Source organism: Giraffa tippelskirchi, chromosome 7, assembly GCF_054371585.1.
Source record: "Giraffa tippelskirchi isolate mGirTip1 chromosome 7, T2T-mGirTip1v1.2.pri, whole genome shotgun sequence".
NCBI classification, from domain to species: domain Eukaryota; kingdom Metazoa; phylum Chordata; class Mammalia; order Artiodactyla; family Giraffidae; genus Giraffa; species Giraffa tippelskirchi.
In genome coordinates, this window is record NC_137281.1 from 98,810,961 (window position 1) to 98,836,190 (window position 25,230).

A 25,230-nucleotide genomic window follows, 5' to 3' on the forward strand; every position below is an offset into this window, starting at 1 on the left:
GAACCAGAATCTTCTCTTCCTAATAAACAGCCTCCTAGAGGCCATGTTCTACTCTTAAAAGAGCCTATCTTCCTTCACATCCAACCTGACACTCAGGGGACCCAGTGGTCTCTGAATTTCCTAGTTATGAAAATTGGTACCCAGTCAGGCATACTCAGTAGTTTGGTTCAGTGGTGTCCACAGCACATGGTTGAATAAAGTCACCCCTCCTTTGTTTTCACTTCTGCCCCATTCCCCATTAAAGGGTCTCAAGGATGGCCTAATCACCTCTACCACATCATATACACTCAGACATGGTGGGCTGTTGCATGCCTCCTTCTAGAAGGACCCACAGAAGCCTTCAGCGGATCCTGAACTGACTATCCCTTAAAAATATATAGAACTCTCCAGACTCCTTAACTTTGCACAGTTTCCCCATCACTACCACCTGCACCTCAGCCCCAGTCAGGAATGCCTTCCTTCCAAGCCAACTAAAGCTCTACCATCAACATGAAGCCTTCCCTATAAAGCCCTTTAGGATGAATGAAGTCCTCTCTGTCTTTGCACATTGCTTCTTTCTCTGCAGCTTATATCGACCATTGCATGGGCCCAACCACACCCTACCCAGTTGGCATCAACTAATGGGACAGCTTTTATCTCTCCAACCAAAGTAAGCTACTCAGGCAGGGCCACCACTTCTACACCTCTAGACTCTCCCACCCTCATCCCCTACTGGTCTATATCTTGCATAGAGTGGCGTTTGCACACAGTTTAGGGATACCCATAGCCAAGACACTACTGGGTTCTGACTCTTCCCAGCCCTCTTCTTCAGCCAAGGCATCTCCCAAACATACAGACAGCCTGCTGGCTGTAAAACCCCTTCTACCCGTTCAAATTCCACATTTGGGGGCCTCTCCACTTCCCAACTCCTAGGCTTCTCACAGGGACCCTACCCATTCTAGTGCTACCACAGCTCTCCAACCATGCCTCTCTACCTCCCAACACACTGCCCCTCTCTCACAGCCATTCCCTGATGGGGGAGGCAGCAAGAACTCGTAAGTGAGTGGCTAATGAGTACATTTCCAGGTTGAAGTGGGGTAATTATAAGAAAAGGAGCTGGGGATTCTCTGAGTCGCTTCTCTCTCTTCCCGGTCATACTCGCACTTGAATAACAGAATCGAGGCTCCACATTTGAGAGGCACAGACCCAGGTCCAGACCAACGTGGAGAAAGACCCAGCTTGAACAGGTGCCTAGCCTCACTGGGAAGGAAGTGGTGGGGGTCCGCCGAGGGAAGCTCAGAGAAATATGGGAGTAAAAGTAGCCCAAATTTTCAACCCCTCAGCATCCTGAGCAGTAAAGTGGTGGCATGGAGCTGCTTGCTCTTCTGGGCTTGAAGAATTAGGGTTACAAGTTATGAGGCTCTCGACACGGAGCCTGGGGTCGCGTTTCCTGGTCCCTCACGGAAGACCGATCCCCCCCAAAAAACGCCGGTGTGCGAGCTACAGCCAGATGGCCAGACTCCTAACAGCAGCTATCAGACATGTCCTGGGTAGAGGGGCCCACAACACCAGCTCGGGGTGTCTTTTAAAGACAGGGAGCCCCCAGCTCCTACAGAGCCGCGGCGGGAAGCCTCTGTCCCCGCCCCCCAGTGACGCGCCCATTGGCCAAGCTCTTCCTCGGCCCCGCCCAGCGACCGTCCCGCCCGGCGTCGACGCATGCGCAGGAACCCGCCGCCGCCGCCGCCGCCGCCGCCGCCGCTTCAGCACCAGCGCCCGGACAGCGGCGCCGCCCACGGGCATGGACGGTGGTGGCGGCAGCAGCAGCAGCGATCCGGTTCCCGGCCCGGGTCCGGAAGGGGAGCAGCGGCCCGAGGGGGAGCTTTTGGCCCCAGAAGGCAGCTCCCCGGACAGGTAGGGGCGGACTGTTCCGCAGACCCAGCTCTCAGTCCTTCCAAGAACCCGCGCCCCAGATATTCCCAGTAGCCGCCATATGTCGCCCCATTCATTCCCCAGACCCTCCCAGAGCCCGTTCTGGCGCCTCCAAACTCCTTGCCCCCTGGCCACGCCCTCTCTCTGCCGGGTCGATTTTCACTCTCCCTGATACTCCCTAATATCAGCCCCTTCGCCCTCGCTGCCCCCGGGACCTTCCCCACCCACTGTTTCTACCTTACCACTAAGACCCAGAGTTCCCCCCGCCCCTCCGGCCTCCAGAGCCCCTCCCTCTAGGCCCTGCCCCTACGTCTTCTCTGTAAGCCCAAGCCTGCAGCAACCTCAGTCTGGGTTCCAGCATGTCAATGTGCTCGAGGGTGCGTGTGTATTGTAGATGGGCTCGCCACGGTGTATGTCCTAGGGAGAGGGCAGACACTCGGCCGCCAAACTAGTGTCTGTCTTTGTCCATCACCATCAGTCTCCAGTCTGCCGCCCTGCATGGCCAGCTGCGCACGTGTGGGCTGGAGTCCCCACGTGTGGCAGCCACCTGCGCTCTTTGGATGTGATGGGTTGGCAGGCTCTGCGACTCAGGTCGCGGTCAGTACCTTCCCTGAAGGAGCACCAGGCTGGCAGGACAGAAGGAACACCTTCCTGCTGAGGGCCCAGATCTTGGTGCCTCTCCTCTCCCTTCCTCCACCATATGTGTGAGGGAACAGCCCAGCCAGGTAACAATATGGCGCAATTTCTGTGCCCTGCCTGTTCTGCCGCCCCCAGGATCCCTCACCTGACATGACGCTGCCTCTCTCTCTTGCCTGGACTGAAATAGGAAGCATTGTTTGGGGGCAAAAGCAGAGGTGGACACATTATCTCCAGACGGCCCCAGTTAAATGTATATTCTGTACCTCAGAGTGAAGAGGAGACCCCACAAGTGGAGAGAAATGTTTCCTTCCCTCTACTGTCAAACCAGCCTGGATAGACTTAGCCACCTTTCAGACCAAAAGGCACAGAACTTTCTTTGATGGGATGAGAGACAGGATTAATGTGCTCCTTGGACCAGGGGACTGCCTGGCACTATGGCCCAACCAAAGAGCCAAGGATGGATCAAGTCAGAGACAGTGACAGGGCAGGGGCCAGGAGCATCCCTAGAAGGGGCTGGAGAGTCTTTTGCTGCCTCAGATATTTTGCCCAGGATCAGCCCTATCACTTCCCCTGCACATAGGGCTCATACTTGGACACAGGAACTATTTGCTATCTTCTAGTAACTCCCTGAGACCTCTGGCCCCTCTCTGCACCTCCCCAGAGACCCCGGACAAATCAGGCAAAGGGACTCATTTCAGTCCAAGAAACAAAAATCATTCCTGCTGAACTAAGCAGCACTCTGGAGAGTGAATAAGACAGCGCATGCACGCGCACACGTGCGCGCACATACAGACAGACACACACATTTACTAATGTACAGACAACAGGGCAATTTGAAACAGTTCATTCTTTGCATCTTTAAAATTACTTTTTATTTTCCTAGTGGCATGAACTGCTCCCTCATCTTTCTTGACCATTCTGCCTGATCACATGAATGTTCATATAGCTATATGTCTGTGGGCTTGGGGCATGGTTAATACTCCTGTATATTTGCCCCTTACAGGGCTCCCAAGTGAGGGTCTGGGGCACTATTAGCCAGGCCCTGACTTCTATGGCCATGAGTCAGACCTGTGTCTTCACTTTTCATTAATCTTCCTACCTGCCCCAGTCACTTGGCCTACAGGCCAATGTGCCCAGGAAAGCAGCCCAGGAAACTGCTCATCCCAGTCAGAGCCCTGGAACTGAGAGGGTAAGAATGAAAGCCCCCAGGGGAAGCAAGGCAGATAGCTGATCCTAGGTTCCTGGATGATCTAGGTTCCTGGAGAGGGATAAAAGGGATTGACAGGAAGGGGCTGGGCTAGGGAGATCTCAGTAGAAGCAAACCAATGGTGGAGACTGAAATCCCCCTTGAACAGGAGCCTGCTAAGGAAGGGGGTGCTGATGAGATTTGGTAGGCTGGTTAAGGAGGACTGAGCTCGGTTCTCAGCCACTAGTCCCTGGAGTGCTGGCTTCCCTTCATGAAAAAGAAACCAACGCTCCAAGTGGGGACTTGGCTCCTAAGACAAGCCCAAAGTTCAGTGATGCTTTCAGATCATGAGCAGCTGAAATAGTCACCCTGGCTGCCCCACCCTCCTGACTCTGGAAAGCAGGCCCTACTCTAAAGAGGGAGACCAAGACTAAAATGGGTTACCTTGCGCTTCCCTGGTGGTCCAGTGGTTAGGACTCCACCTTTCAAGGCAGGGGGCATGGGTTCAATCCCTGATCTGGGAACTAAGTTTCCACAAATGTATACAAAATAAAATGGGTCACCTTCATGCCTTCAGGGTCCAACCCAAACCAAGCACAGTGCCCAGCATGTGGCAAGTGCTCAGAAAAGACCTGCAGAATAAAAATCTTAAAGAAGTAGATATCCCCACTTGTACATATGAAACCCAGGTCATTTTTCCAGCTCCCCTTTGGCCCATGGGGATGGATGTACGAGGGATTTACCTGCCAGGACACTGGTTGCTATGTCATTAACTGTATGGGGTCATCTGAGGTCTTGCTTGAGAACAACTTCAGTCAAATTCCTATTTTTCTAAATGTAGAGTTAGTAAAAAAAAAAAAGAAGAAGAAGAAAAAGTAGTGGTTTAAATCATGAGACAAATTCTATGGTAGCTTTTGATAACAAAAAGAAAAGTACTGGGACTTCCCTGGTGGTCCAGTGGCTAAGGCTTCATGCCCCTGATGTAGGGGGACTGGATTCTATCCCTGGTCAGGGAACTAGATCCCACATGCTGCAGCTAAGACCCAGCACAACCAAAAATAAATAAATGTTAAAAAAAGAAAAGTAATTGTAATTATGTATGTAGAGAGATTCTTAAGGTGTAAGAAGTTCTCAAATGGAGACATATTATCTGAAGTGCCTAAAGAGTTCAAATTGTAAATATAAATATACTTCTTAATCTACACACTTCCTGCAGCACTGAGTGTGAAGAGGCAGGAAAGCAAATGTCTTCCACATGCCAGGCTCCATGCCAGGCACCTCACAGATCTTACCTCAGTTAATTCCCATACTAACTTGAGAGGGGGACCTTATTCTCATACCCTCACTCAGCAGACAAGGATGTCAATGTTCCAAGAGCTGTGTATCTTTCCCAAGACCCCAGAGCTAAAGGATGATAGGGCCAGGATCCCACCTCCACTGCTCCCCGATTTTAGTCTCAGCATGAGGGTTATCCTCTGCTCCTCAAATGTCTGCCACCCAGCTTTCTGGCAGGAAGAGAAGGAGCTTGCTTTTTTTCAGTTCCTCTACTTGGTTTCTGGGCAGAACCCAGCTTCTGTGGACAATGTCCACTTGCCATCACAGCCAGGACTCTGGCCCATGGCCCCTTCAGCAGTGCAGCAGGCAAGACTGGAAGCCAGGGTTAGCTCAGCAGACACCTGGCTGTCCTATGGGAGCTATGCAAATTCTAGCAGGCCAGGTGAGCCAGGAAGATGGAAGGAAGGAGACTCATTGGTGGGCCCAGAACCCTCTGGGAATCAGCCATGGCCCTCATGCACTTGGTTCTGTGACCATCTTCTGTTCTAGGTCTAGCAATCCTGCCACTGGAGTAGGACTTCAACTCCCCCTGCACCCAAGGAGTGGGGCTGGGTCCATGCACAGAATACTGCCTCCATGAGTAATTTGGAAAGATGAATCTATTGCTGACTCCTCCCTGGCAAGTTCCTTGGGGGTCCGAACTCCCTCTCCCAACTGTGCACACCCTTGCAGAGCAAACCTCTTCCCCAAGTCTCAGGGTTGGTAAAAAGGCAATAATTGCTTATGCCAAACTTTCCCTGGCTTTTAAGGTGGGAACAAAAGTGCAGCAGGTGCTTAATCAGCGTCTGACAAGAGAATGAAGAGACGATTGCAGCAGACACAGCTGGGCTCAAGGCCCGGCTCTTCAGGACTCACTGAACCTCAGTTCTCAAATCTATAAAAGGAAAATACTTCCTCCGTATGGTTTTTAAAGGCGCAAATAATATGATCATATGTGTTTGGGGGTGCAGGGAGTGACAAGGGAATGAGACAATGAACCCCAAGAAGTAGGCTAGAGGTGTAGACCCAGAGCCCCCATCCTCGTCGCCTCCTGCCAGAACCAGTTAACAGAAAAATCCAAGCCCCATCCATCTCAGCTCACTGAACACGGCTGGGGCATGGTGTGGACCACCACTGTCCCACCCCCATTTTCCCTGCCTCCTCCTCCCCCAGGTCCCAGAGCAAGGCTGTGGCCCCGGAGGCCAGTCCAGAGAGGAGCTGCTCCCTCCAGAGCTGCCCCCTTGAGGACCCTTCCAGTTCTTCTGGACCACCACCAGCAACTTCCACCCTCCAGCCTGTGGGCCCATCCAGCCCCTTGGCCCCTGCTCACTTTACCTATCCCCGAGTACCACAGGAGTACCGCGGGGGAAGCTCCCTGCCAGGGCTTGGGGACCGGGCAGGGCTATGCTCCCATGGCTGCAGCCTCAGCCCTTCCCCAGCCCCCTCACAGCGTGATGGGGCCTGGAAGCCAGCATCTGTGCAGCACCACGTGGTCAGCGTCAGGTAAGGAGGAGTCCAGCAGTTGGCCAGCTGCCCTGGAAGGTAGGGCAGGGCTTCAAAGTGGGGCCAATTCCCCGGGGTCTAGACTCCTTCACTAGGAGGCAGCCCAAGTGTCTCCTGCCTCTGACGGAGGAGGCAGCCTGCAGGGAAGAGGAAGGAAGGGTTGGAACTCAGGACGGGGGAGGCCTGCAAGGGTCGATGCCAACTTCCTCTGCCCTCTACCCCTACTCCAACCTCCCACCTTACAAGAGGACTCTAGCAAGCAAGTGTGTTTTCTTCTCTCCCATAGGCAAGAACGGGCCTTCCAGATGCCAAAAAGGTAGGCCTGGGCCTTCTCTGGACCCATGGGGTGACCAGGCCCAGTTTAGCTCCACCATCCCTTCTTGGTGGCTTCTAAGCTCACCTATTCCCTGCTACCATGCCCAACACCAACTCACGTGGGATCTCTTCCTCTTTCCCAGCTATTCCCAGCTGATTGCGGAGTGCCCAGTGGCTGTGCTGCTGCTGTGTCTGGCTTTCATCCTCCTCTGCACCCTGGCTGGACTGCTGGGGGGCCAGCTTCCTGATTTCTCCAAGCCCTTACTGGTGAGGGGCCACAGGGAGGGATGGGACCCCCATGCCTGGCCACCTCAGCTCGGTCTGGGGCAGAACTTTGGAGTGGCCCTGCTGGGAGTGGACTCTCCAGTGAGAGCTCAGAAAGGGTACAGAGGTGATCCTCGTGTCCAAACATACAGGCAGGCAGGCCAGCCCTCCCTGCTCCAGGGACCAAAGGAGCAGAACTGAGAAGGAAGAAGAACTCCCCCTCTTTCTTTCTGGTCTGATCTTCTCTGCCCTCCTCCCTGCAGGGCTTTGAGCCTCGGGACACGGACATTGGGCGCAAGCTAGTGGTCTGGAGAGCACTGCAGGCCCTCACAGGCCCCAAGAAGCTGCTTTCCCTTTCCCCAGACCTTGAGCTGAACAGGTAATGGCTTCCCATATTTCCACTTTTGGGGGCAACTGGAGATAGAACGAGGTCTCCAGAGAGGAGCCAAAGACAGGTCATGGGACTTCCCTGGCTATCCAGCAGTCAGGACTCTGCACTTCAACTGCAGGGGACACAGGTTTGATCCCTGGTCGGGGAACTAAGATTCCATAGGCCATGTAGCACTGACAAAAAAAAGTAAAAAAAAAAAAAAAAAAAGGCAGGTCAGAGGGCCTTGCTGGAACCCCCTAGGCAATGGTATCTGGCCTCTTCTGAGCCCCTCACCTCTGGACAGTGCCTGGTATAGATTTTTTTCTCTACCTTAGCTCAAACCCCCACACCACTCTGAGCCCCGCCACACCCTGGAGCAGTGCCCAAGAGGGGATGGTCCGGCCTCGGAGGATGGTGGAGTCCTTGGAGAACAGAGGGCAGGAGAGCTTCTTCTGTGGCCCCCCTGGTAAGCTGCAGCCTGGCTAGTTCCTGGCTTTAATGGTGGTTCTCCCTCTCCCCACCTACCAGAACTGGAGGGCCCAGGAGAACACATCTGGGCAGACAGAAGGGGAAGGAGACTGGCCAGTCACATTCAAGCCAAGGAAGTAGGGTTATAGCTGGGAGGACGAGGCAGGTCTCAGTTGCTCCAGCCAGGAATGGTCAAGCTGGATGGGGGTGTGGCACAGGGGAGGGATGCAGGCCCAGCATCAGGCAGCCAGGCACAGGTTTGAGGCTTCTGAGAATCTGAGCCTCATATGGCCTGGAGTAAGCATCTTCCCTTTGGTGGGCCCAGGATCTGGGGCCAAAGCACTGAGCTCTGGGCCATGTGTTGCAGAGAAGAGCTATGCACAGCTGGTGTTCATGTCCACCTCAGCGGGCAGCCTGTGGAACCTGCATGCCATTCATTCCATGTGTCGCATGGAACATGACCAGGTGAGCCGGCTGAGAAGGTGCCGGGGCTTGGTGGGGGGAGCCAGGGACACCAAGGACCTGAACATAAGGAAATACAGTTGAACCAAGGTTGCCAGGCTGGGCTAGGAAAGAGCATTCCCTGCTTAGAAAATTATTGCAACCCTGCTAAGAGGCTCCAGGTTGTGGGGGAGAGGAAAGCCAAGAATCAGCTGCTTCCAGAAGTGCCAAGACATAGCTGCTGGAAAACAGACCCTCAGAGCCCAGGGATTTTCAAAAGGTCCTAAGGCTCCTCCTTGAAGGAGTCAAGATGTAGCTGCTGGAACAGGGGCCTGACCAGTCAGGTCAAGATACCTCTCTGCCTCTGCCCTGTTGCTCAAAGGAGGTAAGAGAGCGTGGGACAGTGCTTGGAAACCTGGGCCCCAGCAGTTCCCCTGACCTCTCTCCTGCTGTGTGTGCCCTACAGATCCGCTCCCATCCCAGCTTTGGGGCTCTGTGCCAGCGTACAGCAGCCAACGAGTGCTGCCCAAGTTGGTCCCTGGGCAACTATGTGGCTGTGCTCTCCAATCGCTCCTCCTGCCTAGACATTACTCAAGCTGACACAACCCTCACGCTGGCCCTGCTGCGGGCCTGTGCCCTCTACTATCACCGTGGTGCCCTGGTGCCCTCCTGTCTGGGACCCGGAAAGGACAAGCCCCCACGCTGTACCCAGGTTCCCACCAAGTGCTCCCAGAGCAGTGCAGTCTACCAACTCCTGCACTTCCTGCTGGACAGGGACTTCCTGAGTCCCCAGACTGTCGACTACCAGGTGCCGTCCCTCAAGTACAGCCTGCTCTTCCTGCCCACCCTGAAGGGTGCCTCCATGATGGGCCTCTACCTGGACCGCCTCACTATGTCCTGGGGGCTCTCCGACAACTACACATCCGTCACTGGCATGGACCTGGGCCTCAAGCAGGAACTGCTGAGGCACTACCTGGCCCAGGACACGGTGTACCCCTTGCTGGCCCTGGCCGCCATTTTCCTCAGCATCGCCCTCTACCTGCGCTCGCTCTTCCTCACGCTCATGGTGCTGCTGGGGGTGCTGGGCTCCCTGCTGGTTGCCTTTTTTCTCTACCGAGTGGCCTTCCGGATGGCCTACTTCCCCTTTGTCAATCTGGCAGCCCTCGTCCTGCTGAGTAGCGTCTGCGCTAACCACACCCTCATCTTCTTCGACCTCTGGCGCCTCAGCAAGAGCCAGCTGCCCTCCGGGGGCCTGGCGCAGCGCGTGGGCCGCACCATGCACCACTTCGGCTACCTGCTGCTGGTCTCGGGCCTCACCACGGGCGCGGCCTTCTACGCCAGCTACCTGAGCCGCCTCCCGGCTGTGCGCTGCTTCGCGCTCTACATGGGAACGGCTGTGTTGGCGCACCTGGCGCTCACGCTGGCCTGGCTGCCCTCCTCCGCGGTGCTCCACGAGCGCTACCTGGCGCGCGGCTGTGCGTCCCAGGCGCGCGGCCCGTGGGCCGGCAGCGCGCCCCGGCGACTGGCACTGGCACTGCACCGACGGCTCCGCGGCCTCCGGAGGGCGACCGCCAGCACCTCGCGCCTGCTCTTCCAGCGCCTCCTGCCCTGCGGCGTCATCAAGTTCCGCTACATTTGGATCTGCTGGTTCGCCGCGCTGGCGGCTGGGGGCGCCTACATCGCCGGCGTCAGCCCCCGCCTGCGGCTGCCCACGCTGCCGCCACCCCGCGGCCAGGTCTTCCGGCCCAGCCACCCCTTCGAGCGCTTCGACGCCGAGTACCGTCAGCAGTTTCTGTTTGAGCGGCTGCCTCAGGGCGAGGGCAGCCACATGCCCGTAGTCTTGGTGTGGGGCATCCTGCCCGTGGACACGGGCGACCCCCTGGACCCTCGCAGTAACAGCTCGCTGGTGAGTGACCCTGCCTTCTCAGCCAGTGGTCCTGAGGCCCAGCGCTGGCTGCTGGCCCTCTGCCGCGGAGGTCGGAATCAAAGCTTCTTCGGGGCCCAGCCGGAGGGCTGGCCCACACTGTGCTTCGTGGAGGCCCTCCAGCGCTGGATGGAGAGCCCCGGCTGTGCCCGCCTGGGGCCGGGCCTCTGCTGTGGCCACTCGGGCTTCCCCTGGGCCCCGAAGCTTTTCCTGCACTGCCTCAAGATGATGGCTCTGGAGCAAGGCCCCGAGAGCCCCCGGGACCTGGGACCCCGCTTCAATACCCAGGGTGATTTGGCTGCCCTGGTCCTGCAGTTCCAGACAAACGTCCCCTACAGTCCAGACTACAGCCAGGCTCACCACTTCTACACTGAGGTCAGCCACTGGCTGGCAGCAGAGTTGGGCAGGGCACCCCCTGGCCTGCGCCGGGGTTGGTTCACCAGCCGTCTGGAGCTGTACAGCCTGCAGCACAGCCTGAGCACTGAGCCTGCAGTGGTGCTGGGCCTGGCGCTGGCGCTGGCCTTTGCCACACTGCTGTTGGGCACCTGGAATGTTCCGCTTAGCCTGTTTTCAGTGGCAGCAGTGGCAGGCACTGTGCTGCTCACCGTGGGGCTCCTGGTTCTACTCGAGTGGCAGCTCAACACTGCCGAGGCCCTCTTTCTCTCTGCCTCCGTGGGCCTATCAGTGGACTTCACTGTTAACTACTGCATCTCCTATCACCTGTGCCCGCACCCTGACCGCCTGAGTCGCGTGGCCTTCTCGCTGCGCCAGACCAGCTGTGCCACAGCAGTGGGGGCCGCGGCCCTGTTTGCAGCCGGTGTGCTCATGCTGCCCGCCACGGTGCTGCTCTATCGCAAGCTGGGCATCATCCTCATGATGGTGAAGTGTGTCAGCTGCGGCTTTGCCAGCTTCTTCTTCCAATCTCTCTGCTGTTTCTTTGGACCAGAGAAGAACTGTGGGCAGATCCTCTGGCCTTGTGCACACCTGCCATGGGATGCCGGAACTGGGGAGACTGGTGGGGAGAAGGCAGGTCGCCCACGACCAGGGCCGGTGGGAGGGGTGCCTGGGTCCTGCTCAGAGCAGTATGAGCTACAGCCACTGGCACAACGCCGGAGTCCCAGCTTTGACACCAGTACAGCCACCAGCAAGCTGTCTCACCGGCCCTCAGTGCTCTCTGAAGATCTACAGCTGCACGATGGCCCCTACTGCTCCCGGCCCCCACCAGGCCCTGCATCCCCAAGGGAGCTGTTCCTGGACCACCAGGCAGTCTTCAGCCAGTGCCCAGCCCTGCAGACTTCCTCTCCCTACAAGCAAGCTGGCCCCAGCCCCAAAACCCGGGCCAGGCAGGACTCCCCAGGGCAGAAGGCTGAGCTGGTGCAGGCCTCACTAGAAGCCCCAGCCCACCCTCCCAGGCCCAAGCCCCAGGTCGTGGAGCCCCCTGATTGCCTCTGCTCCTCAGCCAGCACCCTGGAGGGGCTCAGCGTCTCTGACGAGACCTGCTTAAGCACCTCCGAGCCCAGTGCCCGTGTGCCAGATTCCGTGGGTGCCTCCCCAGAGGACCTGGATGAAATCGAGCAGACAGTACCTGAACGGGGCCAGCTCAATGAGAAGCGGGACACGCTGTGGCTGGCGCTCAAGGAGACTGTTTACGACCCATCTCTGCCTGCCTCACACCAGAGCAGCTCATCCTGGAAGGGCCGTGGGGGGCCGGGGGATGGCAGCCCTGTGGTGCTGCCCAACAGCCAGCCAGATCTGCCAGATGTTTGGGTCCGCAGGCCCAGCACCCACACTTCAGGCTACAGTAGCTGAGGGAGGCCCAGGGAGGCCCGACTGGGACACAGAGCCTGTCGGGGATGACAAGGCCAGAACACCACCAGGCTAGAGCCTGATAGTGTTTCCCCACATCAGTGTGGGGAGGTCTTGCCCTCCAGCTGTGGATTTTAAACCCTTCCAGATGTTCTGGCCCTGGTCTCGGCTGCTGCTTACTCCCCACACCTGGAGCATTCGGTATGGGGGGTGGTCTTTGGAGTGAAATGCCAAGCTCTCCTTGTGACCTGCGAAGGGCTCATCTGCTCCCACAGTGCCAACCAGGACCCGCCCTCTGGAAGGGCGAAGGTCATGTGTGCAGCTCATGTATCAGGGGAGGCTTACTTGGCTCCCATGCCAAGGTGCATGAAGTTCAGTGGGACTAAGGGACCCAGTCCTAGGGATCCTGTGGACCCCTTCATCAACCAAGAGCCCTGGGAAACCTCAGCAGCCTCCTGGGCCTCTCACCTTTCAGAGGCTTTTTTATCAGGACACTTCCTTTTCTTTGGGGGAGACTCTTGGAGTCATAATTGGGCTGGGGTCTCTGTCCTGAATGGCCTGCCCCCCTCACATTACCCCATCTGTCAAGAAATTTGTCCCAGCCAAGCAGAGATGGCTTCTGGGAGTAAAGCAGGTGGTGGAGAGATGGTGAGTCCCAGAGCATCCCTGAATTGCTAATGGTCCCTCATGGGAAGCTGCTCTGGCATGGAAGTGTCCTCTCCCCTGTTAACACCAGTAAGAATCCTTTACATCCCGCCTATTTTGGTTTGCAGAACACTTCCATACCCATTGTGTCCTGGGAATCTCACCACTTCTGTGGGAGGTAGCTTGTAGTTGGTTAGGTCCTTTTGCCCCCACGTTACAGGTAAAGACATTGAAACTAAGGTTATGTGTTTTCACAAAGTCGCATAGTGAGTAGGGGGCAGAGCAGGTTTCCTAACTGACTCCACTGCAGCTCCCACTCTCCTCCTGTTTACCTGCCCCAGGGATGTTGGCCTACAGCTGTCTTGATCTTTGCTCTGGCACCTTTTAACAACCTGTCTTCACAGGTGCCTCTGGGTACCACTTTAGGCCTCCATCTCCAGAAAAAGCTACACTCTGAGCAAGCCTGGAGTTCCTCCCCATCGCCACTGGACTTCCTTCCAGCTCCAGCTGAGACGCCTACCATCCATGAGGCACCTAAGCTGATCTGATTCCCAAGTTCAGGGTCAGGAGAAGGCCTTGTCCATGGCTTTGGTGTGCAGAGAGCCCCTGCCAGGAGAGGCACTGAGGGCAGTCGAGGCTGAGCAGAGTCCAGTTAAGGCAGGAACTCAGGCCTGCCCTCTTTGGGGGTATGGCAGTCTGAAGCTGTTTCACAGGTCAGGGTTCTGGTTCCTAAAGGACAGGTCTCTCTAGGGGCACTCAGCAGACAAAAAGGCTGACTCCCCTTCCCCAAAGCAAAGGGTCTCTCTGGAAAGTTTTATCTCGTATGAGAGCTCATGACACCTGGAGCATCAACAAATTTACTGAGCACCACTCCACCTATGGCACTATAAGAGGGCAGTGGCATGGAGGGAAAATCAGACATCTGCCCTCAAGGAACTCACGCTCTAGCTGGGGAAACAGCCCCTCAGTACATGCAGGCATCAGTGGGTCACTGATGGCACCATACAGCATGTGCTGAGGGCCATATGCCTGTCACCATAAGCATTGCTGGAGCTCAAGCACCCAGGACTGGTAACCAGGAAGGATTCCTGAGCTGGGCTTCAGTATCTCAGCCTGGAAGTGACCTTAACAATCATTTGTTTCAGCAGTTCTCAAGCTTTGGAGCCTCAGGACCCTTTTTTCAAAGAATCCTTGTGTGGAAACACTGCATATAAAGCTGAGAAAAAGCAACTACACTGGTGGGTGCTGGGGGTATGGAAGTCCAGAGCCAGGTCAGCCTCCTTTTCTACTGTGCCTCTCAGGGGACCCTGGGGAACCCTGAAAGCTCTTGGTGGCTCTGAAGAATGTGGCTTGAAAACCACCGATCCAGGTCATTTTACAGATGAACACCACAGAGGGGAAGGCTTTTTCTGGGGCCAAAGGGACAGAACTGGAGGCAAATTAGGGGGTTTGGGCTTTATATACGTAGATAGATAGATAGATGATAGATAGATAGATTACTTTATATACATAGATAGATAGATAGATATAGATATATTGTTGAGACCTACCTCCCATGCCAACTTATAAGAAGTGGGATATGGTGATATCAATGAGATATGGGAGTTGTGAAAGTGACAGAAAACCATGGGCAGAAATGACAGGTTACATCGGCTTCTTTGCAAGGCAAAGATACCCATCTGACTCCTGGTGTCAGGAAGGAGAGACCGTGACTAGGACTAACTTGGACCATCTTCCTGGTGTTCTGAGGGACCTCTCTCTCTTCATGTCAGAGAGGAATTCAGCCTCTCTGGCCTAGGGCTGCTCATCAGCCTCTGACTCCTGGCTTCACTGCACTATAGACTGTCTCCTGTTATCACACAGCCAGGTCGGGAGAGCTCTGGTCATCTGGGATCATCACCCAGAGGGAGGACAAGGTGAGCCCTTCCTCCTGAACATGAGCAGAAGTCTGTCCTTGACTCCATCATTGTAGTTGCCTCTGAGTGACTCACTGCAGCTCTTCTGCCTTGTGATGTGGGAGGACAGCAGGACCCTGGACCAAAAGAATCTGCTCCTCTACACCCTCTTTTGTGTCTTATAGGGGGAGACATTGGTGTCTGGGGCTGAAGCTTAAGAAACTTGGCCTGAACACAACCACTGACATGTTTGAGAGAGTATGAAGGGATGGATGGGGTGGGCATCAGGGATCTGAGCACAACGAAGAGCCCTCCTCGGGGACTTCTGGGTGCCCTTCTCACAGGCCAGGGCCACACAACCCTTCAGGAAGGCAGATAAGCTGGAGCAGCCAAAGTACCGACTGGATTTGTTCTTTACACCAGCGGGCCCAAAGGACTGGAAGAACTCAATGTAATCCCAGTCAATGCCTCGAACCTGTAGTGGCCCAAACCAACAGGCATCACAGCAGTGGGTAATCCCACCTGCATCTCTAGCTCCAACTTTGGTGTTTTTTTTTTTTATTTTTGGCAGGGTCTTAGTTCCCCGACAAGGGATCAAACCCGTGTTCCCTGTAGGGGAAGTGCAGAATCTTAACCACTGGACTCCCAGGAAAGTCCCCCTTGCCCCAGCTTTGGAAAGCAAGATTTGAAGTATTTTCAGCAGATTTACTATCATCATTATGGTGGTTACAAAGAGTGTATGGCCCTGGACACACATGGAGAGAAGCTTAGAAGCATGCTGTGAGGCTCTGGAAAATTCAAGAAATGGCTCCTTAACACTGAGACACTGCATTAACACTAATTTGGGACTTGCAGTCATTTCTCCTATTTGTGCCACAGATGCTTGAACTCATACCTAGAGCATGAGTATGTGTTCTTGTATGTTTTAAAAATGTAACTTGGTATAGTTTGCTACTATGGGAAAACCCACCCTTCCATGGCTGTGGGCACTTTGGTGACAATGTCAGAGATTGAGTTGACTGGTAGAATCTTAGATTTTACAGGCACAGGGCCTACCCTATACCATGATATTTAGGCAGTATCTCAGCTTGAGCCTGATTCTGAAAGAGACATTTCTCGAGAGATTTATAAGCCAAATGCCCTCAGCCTCCTCCAACTCATCCCTCTCCTTCCAGTGCATGACAAGGCAGGTGAGAGGATCAGAAAAGAAGATACATTGGAGCGTTTCTGACCTTTTCTTTCGTGGTGGCCTTATCTTGGCCTTTGATAATACATGTGGGCAATTGTGAGCTCTCTGGCATCTGCGACATGCATCAAGATTTGCTTGGGAAAGGGAAAAAACAGACGTTCCTTACCCTTTCTATCCTCACCCTTGTTCACAGGGATGACAGTAGCTCGAGGTGGTGTAGAGGTATTTATGCTTAGGAGAAGAAGTTGTCACTCAAGTCACTCAGAAGGTGAGAAACAAAAGAAAGCCACCGCGTGCTATGTAAATGGTGGGCTGTCCCAAGCCACCTTGTGCTGAAGAGCCCTGGAAGGACCTTGATAAACTTATCGTGATCATCAGGCCTCTGTGTGGTTATTCATGTTATACCTCAACATAAGGGGAAGATCAACAGTTTACCAAATTCACAAACAACAAATAAGAGCTTCAAGATCACTAAAGAGAATCCCTCAGCTGGGCAGACTGATGTGGATTTGAATTCATGACCACAGCCTCACCTGCAACCTCAGCTCTGCCTAGCCTGCTTCCATCCTAGTTACTAGTTTCAGTTCTTTGCAGCAGTCATTTCATACTTTCTCCACTTGCTTCCAACATCAGATGCCCTTCAGCTCTCTGCACACCTACTTTCAGTAGTCAAAAAACTCATTATTCCTAATGAAAGCTGGAGGCATCAGATAGAAATTTTCTCACCTTCAAGGCACCAAGTCCGCAGCTTACCTACCCTGCTCCTACTGGCTTCTCTCCTCATCCTTTCTGTTACAAAGAAGGAAGCAGTTAATGTCCCCTCCAGTGGTTTATAGCAGATAGGTGGATATAGATAGCTTGGAAGTCAATTTCAAGAGCTTCTTTCTTCATAAGTTCCCTCTCCTCGTATTGATCAGCCTAAGAAGGAGTCTTTGGCCAGCAATCTCTCCTCCCCAGCCTCCATTTTCCCAGGTGACCCTTCCTTCATTCTGACTCCTACTACTCTGGCACCATTTTCTGCACTATAAAAAAATAAATAAATAAAAGGACTACTTAAGAATGTTCTGCTTGAGGAAGTCTTTGAGAGAGCAAAGCCAAGAACATATAAACATTATCATAACTGTATTCCATATGGTCACATAGCTTAAGGAGAGACTTGGAGAATATATGTATAAAATGGGGCTTCCCTGATGGCTCAGCAGGTAAAGAATCTGCAGGAGTTACAGGAGATATGGGTTTTATCCCTGGGTCAGGAAGATCCCCTGGAGGAGGGCATGGCAACCCACTCCAGTATTCTTGCTGGGAAAATCCCATGGACAGAGGAGCCTGGTGGACTATGGTCCATGGGGTCACAAAGAGTCTGAAGCAACTGAGCACATATTTTACATACCCACATTGAACTTACAGAGATGAAAACTACAATGTCTGTGATTAAAAAAAGAAAAATCCATGGATGGAATCAACACTTTTAGATGTTTTAGACAAAAAGGATCATTGGACTTGAAGATGTAGCAATAGAAATTACCTAAAATGAAACATCAAGGGAAAAAAATAAGTTTAGAAATAAACTTTATTTCTAAATACAGAGCATATACAACAGGCAGAAAATGTGTCTCTTACAGTTATTCAAAAATATGAAATAATTAATGCAATAACCAAAAATGAAGAGTACGTTTCAAAATAAATATTTTGTGAGGGAATATGAACAAAAGAGTCTGAAGATGCTGCTCTAGGTACCATCTCCCTTGCCCCTTTCTCTTTGACTTTGCTCCTTTGATCATCCTGTCTTCCTTCTGAAGCATCCTTTTCTTTCAGCTGGCTCATTCCCATAAGCACATGTATCCACTAGTATCTATATCTTTGGGAAAGTTCTTCCTTGACCACCACAACCCACCTCCAGTTACTGCCCAATTGCTCTAATTCATTCACAAACTCTCTTTGACACCTGCTATCTCTGCCTCCTCATCTCTCATGTACTCTTCAGTCTGCTCCAGTGTAGCTTCCACTCAAGCCTCTCCACCAGAATTCCTCTTCCTAATACTCACCAATGACTTTTGTGTGTGTGTGTGAGAAAACATATGCATGAGTTTATTCATTGCAGGATTTTGTACTCACCAATGACTTCTTTGTTGCCAAATTAAATGAATCCATGTAAATTCTCATCTTGCTTGCCCTTTCATTTATTTTTTTAATAGTTATTTTATTTTTATTTGACTGCACTAGGTCTTTTGTAGCATGTGGGATCTTTTTAGTTGAGGCATGTGAATTCTTAGTTGCAGCATGTAGGATATCTAGTTCCCCAACCAGGGATGGAATCCAGGGCCTCTGCATCGGGAGCTTGGAGTCTTAGCCACTGGACCACCTGGGAAGTCTTGAGTTATTTTCAATAGTTTATCACTTCCTTCTTCAGCAGTTTACCACTTCTTCCTTCCTAGCTTCTAGGACCCCACTCTTTCTTTGTTTTCCTCTCACCTCTCTGGCACCTCTTTATCAGATTTCTTGGCTCGGCACCTTCTTATCATTGCAACTTCTGAGTACTGGCATCACTGTCCTAGGTCCTAAGGCTCTCTGTACATTTCTTCCCTTGGTAATCTCATCCAATACTGCATGTGTGTGTGTGTTTGTGTTAGTCCCTCAGTCATGTCCAACTCTTTGCAACCCCATGAACTATAGCTTGCCAGGATCTTCTGTCCATGGAATTCTCCAGGCAAGAACACTGGATTTGGTAGCCATTCCCTTCTTCAGGGAATCTTCCCAACCCAGGGATTGAACCCAGGTCTCCTGCATTGCAGGCAGATTCTTTAATGTCTGAGTCACCAGGGAAGCCTTAAATACATATATATGTATGTATATATGTATGTACATATATATATGTATGTACATATATATATGCCCATAACCAATCCAGGCTCTCCTCTGGGCTCAAAGGATATATTTTCAACTGCCTACTTGACAGCTCCACTTGAATGTCTCAAAGGCATTTCATGTTTGTCATGTTCAAAACTGAACTCTAAATTTCTCCCCAACACAAAATAATGACTCTGATAGCTTACAGTGAGTGATGTCGGATTCATGATCTCTGAAGCAGATGATTTAGTTTTGGGACCAGGAACCAGGCTTGATCACTCAGAGCTTTTGTGTGGCAGAAGTTCTATCCTGACATAGACATCAGAAGGGGGACAGAGAGTGCCCCACTCCCAGTCTTATCAAGGCTTTATATACTTTTACCAGACCCATTCCTACAACATACATCTTAAATTAACAAGATTAGAACTGACAATACAAAAGTCTTACCAGACCCACTCTCACAACATATACTTAAGATAAAGAGATTAATCAGAATGTTCTTGTTAGGAAGGAGAAACATCCCCTTGAGCAAGATACATTGTGTTTCATAATTATTCAGTTCAGTTCAGTCCAGTCGCTCAGTTGTGTCCGACCCTTTGCGACCCCATGGACTGCAGCACACGAGGCCTCCCTGTCCATCACCAACTCCCGGAGTTTACTCAAACTCATGTCCATCGAGTCGGTGATGCCATCCAACCATCTCATACTCTGTCATCCCCTTCTCCTCCCGCCTTCAATCTTTCCCAGCATCAGGGTCTTTTCAAATGAGTCAGTTCTTCACATCCAGTGGCCAAAGTATTGGAGTTTCAGCTTCAACATCAGTCCCTCCAATGAACATTCAGGACTGATTTCCTTTAGGACGGACTGGTTGGATCTCCTTGCAGTCCAAGGGACTCTCAAGAGTCTTCTCCAACACCACAGTTCAAAAGCATCAATTCTTCGGCGCTCAGCTTTCTTTATAGTCCAACTCTCACATCCATACATGACTACTGGAAAAACTAGATGGACCTTTGTTGGCAAAGTAATGTCGCTGCTTTTTAATATGTTGTCTAGGTTGATCATAACTTTTCTCCCAAGGAGTAAGCATCTTTTAATTTCATGGCTGCAGTCACCATCTGTAGTGATTTTGGAGCCCCCAAAAATAAAGTCTGCCACTGTTTCCACTGTTTATCCATCTATTTGCCATGAAGTGATGGGACCGGATGCCATGATCTTTGTTTTCTGAATGTTGAGTTTTAAGCCAACTTTTTCACTCTCCTTTTTCACTTTCATCAAGAGGCTCTTTAGTTCTTCTTCACTTTCTGCCATAAGGGTGGTGTCATCTGCATATCTGAGATTATTGATATTTCTTCCAGCAATCTTGATTCCGGCTTGTGCTTCCTCCAGCCCAGCGTTTCTCATGATGTCCTCTACATATAAGTTAAATAAGCAGGGTGACAATATACAGCCTTGACGTACTCCTTTTCCAATTTGGAACCAGTCTGTTGTTCCATGTCCAGTTCTAACTGTTGCTTCCTGACCTGCATACAGATTTCTCAGGAGGCAAGTCAGGTGGTCTAATGTTCCCATTTTTTTCAGAATTTTCCACAGTTTATTGTGCTCCACACAGTCAAAGGCTTTGGCATAGTCAATAAAACAGAAATAGATGTTTTTCTGGAATTCTCTTGCTTTTTTGATGATCCAGCGGATGTTGGCAACTTGATCTCGGGTTCCTCTGCCTTTTCTAAATCATAATCATTAGTACAGAGCTTAAGGAAAAACATACTTTTGAACAAGGTAAGTTGTTTTGTTATTTAATCACTGAAGTGAAAGTGAAAGTCGCTCAGTCCTATCTAACTCTTTGCGACCCCATGGACTATACAGTCCATGGAATTCTCCAGGCCAGAATAATGAACTAGGTAGCCTTTCCTTTCTCTGACTTCCCTGGTGGCTCAGACGGTAAAGCATCTGCCTACAACTCTGGCAACTTGGGTTCAATCCCTGTGTCGGGAAGATCTCCTGAAGAAGGAAATGGCAACCCACTCCAGTATTCTTGCCCGGAAAATCCCACAGACAGAGGAGCCTGGTAGGCTATAGTCCATGGGGTCGCGAAGAGTTGGACACGACTTCACTTTCACTTTCCCTTCTCCAGGGGATCTTCCCAACCCAGGGATCACACTGTCAACTGAAAAAAGATGTACAACTTGAGAGTTGCAGGTTAAGTTTTACTTGGGGCAAAATGAGGACTGCAGCCCAGGAGGTAGCATCTTAGATAGCTCTGAGAGACTGCTCCAAAGTGGCAGTGGGGGAAGGTCAATATATAAGGTTTTGGTGAAGGGGGAGTTCAATACCATAAAGCACTCATTCTTACAAAAGGTTTTTTGTTATTCATGAGGATCTGATGTCACCATGAAGGGATTTAGTGCATTTCTAGATATGAGGAGATTGAGGATTTAGATGCAAGGATTGAGATCATAAAATCTGTTCCTAAAAACATCTAACTATCTAAAGACCTGTCCCAGCAGATTCCCTGGAGCACAGAGTGCCTCACTCCACTCTGAATTCCCTCAGGGGTTGTTGAAGGTCAACAGCTGTAGCAGCATGGGGTTCAATGTCTGTAGAGGCAGATGGCAAATGCCTTTGTTATTCAGTCATTGGCAATGCTCTTGGTAAGTGCCAGTTTGTAGTTGACAGAACCCAGGTCTCCAGCATTGCAGGCAGATTCCTTACCAGCTGAGCCACAAGGGAAGCCCAAGAATGCTGGAGTGGCTAGCCTATCCCTTCTCCAGTGGATCTTCTTGACCCAGGAATCAAACCAGGGTCTCTTGCATTGCAGGCAAATTCTTTACCAACTGAGTTATCAAGGAAGCTAATCATAAGCTAATAATCATTAGCTCTGGGCTTAAAGAAAGTTAGTCTTAAAGATATTGTCATAACGACTCAGAGTTTAAGAAAAAACGTCTTATGTGACTAAGACAAAGCAATGTAGAAAAAAAAAATTTTGTCTCTTTCTCCTCCTTGAGAGCCTTGGACCCTTTTCTCCTCCTCAAGGGCCCTGGACCACTTTCTCCTCCTTGAGGGCCCTAGACCCCTTCCTCCTTGAGGACCTTGGACTCTTTATCAACCTACCTAAGAATTCATTCTCTCAACTCTACCCACAAGATTATTCAAGCCTTGGAGTCTTCCTTAAGATCTCTCTACCCCTCAGCCCTCCTTCTCCCACGTACAATCTAGCACCGAGTCCTGAGATTCTGCCTCCAAAAATGGTCTTAAATATGTCTGCCTCTCTCCATCTCCACTACCACCACAACCATCCTGGCCAAGCCACCATAATCTCTCACTTGAATGATTAGAGTAGCCTCCCAACTGTCTCTCCAATTCCTCTCTTGCTCCCCTTCAATCCATTGTCCATTGAGTAGCCAGAGGAAACTTTTAAAAATATAAATGTATTTAAAATATTATATTTTAAAATATAAATTTGGGGATTCCCTGGCAATCCAGTGGTTAGGACTCTGGGCTCCTACTGCCAGCAGCTCAGGTTTGACCCCTGGTTGGGGAACTAAAATCCCACAAGCCACACAGTATGCCAAAAATATTTACATATTGAATGACACTCTCCTGCTCTAATATTTCAATGACTTCTAATTAGTCTTAAGAAAATTCTCTACTTTTGGCCTACAAAGTCTTTGATTTCCATTTGATTTCCTATCTCTCCAGCTTTATCCCCAAGAAAAATAAATGTAAAAAGGCAAACTGGTTTTCTGAGGAGGACTTACAAATATCTGAGAAAAGAAGAGAAGTTAAAGGCAAAGGAGAAAAGGAAAGATATTCCCATTTGAATGCAGAGCTCCAAAGAATAGCAAGGAGAGATCAGAAAGCCTTCCTCAGCGATCAATGCAAAGAAATAGAGGAAAACAACAGAATGGGAAAGACTAGAGATCTCTTCAAGAAAATTAGAGATACCAAGGGAAAATTTCATGCAAAGATGGGTTTGATAAAGGACAGAAATAGTATGGACCTAACAGAAGCAGAAGATATTAAGAAGAGGTGGCAAGAAAACACAGAAGAACTGTACAAAAAAAGATCTTCACGACCCAGATAATCACCATGGTGTGATCACTCACCTAGAGCCAAACATCCTGGAATGAGAAGTCAAGGGGGCCTTAGAAAGTATCACTACGAACAAAGCTAGTGGAGGTGATGGAATTCCAGTTGAGCTATTTCAGATCCTGAAAGATGATGCTGTGAAAGTGCTGCACTCAATATGCCAGCAAACTTGAAAAACTCAGCAGTGGCCACAAGACTGGAAAAGGTCAGTTTTCATTCCAATCTCAAAGAAAGGCAATGCCAAAGAATGTTCAAACTACCGCACAGTTGCACTCACCTCACATGCTAGCAAAGTAATGCTCAAAATTCTCCAAGCCAGGCTTCAACAGTACGGGAACTGAGAACTTCCAGATGTTCAAGCTGGATTTAGAAAAGGCAGAGGAACCAAAGATCAAATTGCCAACATCCACTGGATCACAGAAAAAGTAAAAAAGTTCCAGAAAAACATCTACTTCTGTTTTATTGATTACACCAAAGCCATTGACTGTGTGGATCACAATAAACTGTGGAAAATTCTTGAAGAGATGGGAATACCAGACCACCTTACCTGCCTCCTGAGAAATCTGTATGCAGGTCAAGAATCAATAGTTAGAACTGGAAATGGAACAACAGACTGGTTCCAAATCGGGAAAGGAGTACGTCAAGGCTGTATATTATCACCCTGCTTATCTAACTTATATGCAGAGTACATCATGCGAAATGCCAGGCTGGATGAAGCACAAGCTGGAATCAAGATTGCAGGGAGAAACATCAATAATCTCATATATGCAAATGACACCACCCTTATGGCAGAAAGTGAAGAAGAACTAAAGAGCCTCTTGATGAAAGTGAAAGAGGAGAGTGAAGAAGTTGGCTTAAAACTCAACATTCAGAAAACAAAGATCATGGCATCTGGTCCCATCAGTTCAGTTCAGTTCAGTCACTCAGTCATGTCCAGCGCTTTGCAACCCCATTGACTCCAACACACCAGGCCTTCCTGTTATAGGGAATAGGCTGTGCACAGGCCTCTACTATAATTAACAGGGCTTCTTTGAAAAATAAGAATAACTTTCTCGTCACCCCCAGGCGAAGGGCTCAGAGCAGTAAAAAGTATATCGTGGAAAAATATCTTAAAAACAAGCTGTTGAAGTACTGATGTGACTGATGGAAAACCATTAGTGACTGTTTCTGTAACCAGAGCCTTGAGGGAGTTGCTGAGAAAGGGCATCACTAGCTGAAGGGCTAAACAGAGTCATGAAAGGCCTGAAGGTTTGACATTGAGGACTGTGCATTTTATATTTTTATCCCCGATCTGAGATTGTAAAGAACAGATATCTCTAGAGCATGTACAAGGAAGTAGATGTTAACAATAAAAGGCATGCAAGGATTACGATCTGGGCTTTTGCCTGTGAATGGCATCAGCCCCGATCCCTACTTTATTTCTGAGTCTTATTTTTCCTTATTCTTCTGCGACACTGCTCCCTCAGGTCGGTTCATTGTTGAGCTGGTCCTGACACCTGTCCATCACCAACTCCCAGAGTTTACTCAAACTCATGTCCATCGAGTCGGTGATGCCATCCAACCATCTCATCCTATGTTGTCCCCTTCTCCTCCCACCTTCAATCTTTCCCAGCATCAGGGTCTTTTCAAATGAGTCAGTTCTTTGCATCAGGTGGCCAAAGTATTGGAGTTTCGGCTTCATCATCAGTACTTCCAATGAATATTCAGGACTGATTTCCTTTAGGACCAACTGGTTGGATCTCCTTGCCATCCAAAGGACTCTTAAGAGTCTTCTCCAACACCACAGTTCAAAAGCATCAAATTTTCGGCACTCAGCTTTCTGAGCTGGTCCCATCACTTCATGGCAAATAGATGGGGAAACAATGGAAACAGTGACAGACTTTATTTTGGGGGGGCTCCAAAACCACTGCATATGGTGACTGCAGCCATGAAATTAAAAGATGCTTGTTCCTTGGAAGAAAAGCTATGACCAACCTAGACAGCATATTAAAAAGCAGAGCCATTACTTTGCCGACGAAGGTCCGTCTAGTCAAAGCTATGGTTTTTCCAGTAGTCATGTAAGGATGTGAGAGTTGGACTATAAAGAAAGCTGGTTTTATAAAGAATTATGGTCTGACACAAAGCAGGTGCTCAATGAATATTTGTTGAATGAAATGAATTAGCGCACTAAATGTTAGAGAACTCTGCCCCATTGGCTAGGAGTAGCTTTGAATCTCGGCTTAAATTCTGGATAAGTGTTTTAAAAGTTAGGACTGAGGATAGGCGTCTCAGGTATTTCAGCTCACAAACCTTCTCCAAATCTCACCTACCACTCTCCACCGTGTAGTTTTTTTTCTACCAATCCCTCTCTGTGCTCCTGGCTTTCCGGCATCATGCACCATCCCTAACAATCACAGACCAAATAAAGAAAAGGATTGTGACAAGGACCCT

At 50.6% G+C, this 25,230-nt stretch overlaps 1 protein-coding gene across 1 annotated transcript; it reads left to right on the forward strand.

Annotated features, from left to right (window-relative positions):
- The first annotated feature begins 1,777 nt into the window (after positions 1–1,777).
- Positions 1,778–12,296, forward strand: DISP2 (dispatched RND transporter family member 2). The gene is made up of 8 exons (XM_081507197.1): positions 1,778–1,890; positions 6,221–6,550; positions 6,837–6,866; positions 7,009–7,132; positions 7,393–7,508; positions 7,835–7,965; positions 8,335–8,432; positions 8,875–12,296. The coding sequence occupies exons 1-8, from the start codon at positions 1,778–1,780 to the stop codon at positions 12,139–12,141; spliced, it is 4,209 nt and encodes a 1,402-aa protein (XP_081363323.1). The 3' UTR covers positions 12,142–12,296.
- Positions 12,297–25,230: the final 12,934 nt, after the last annotated feature.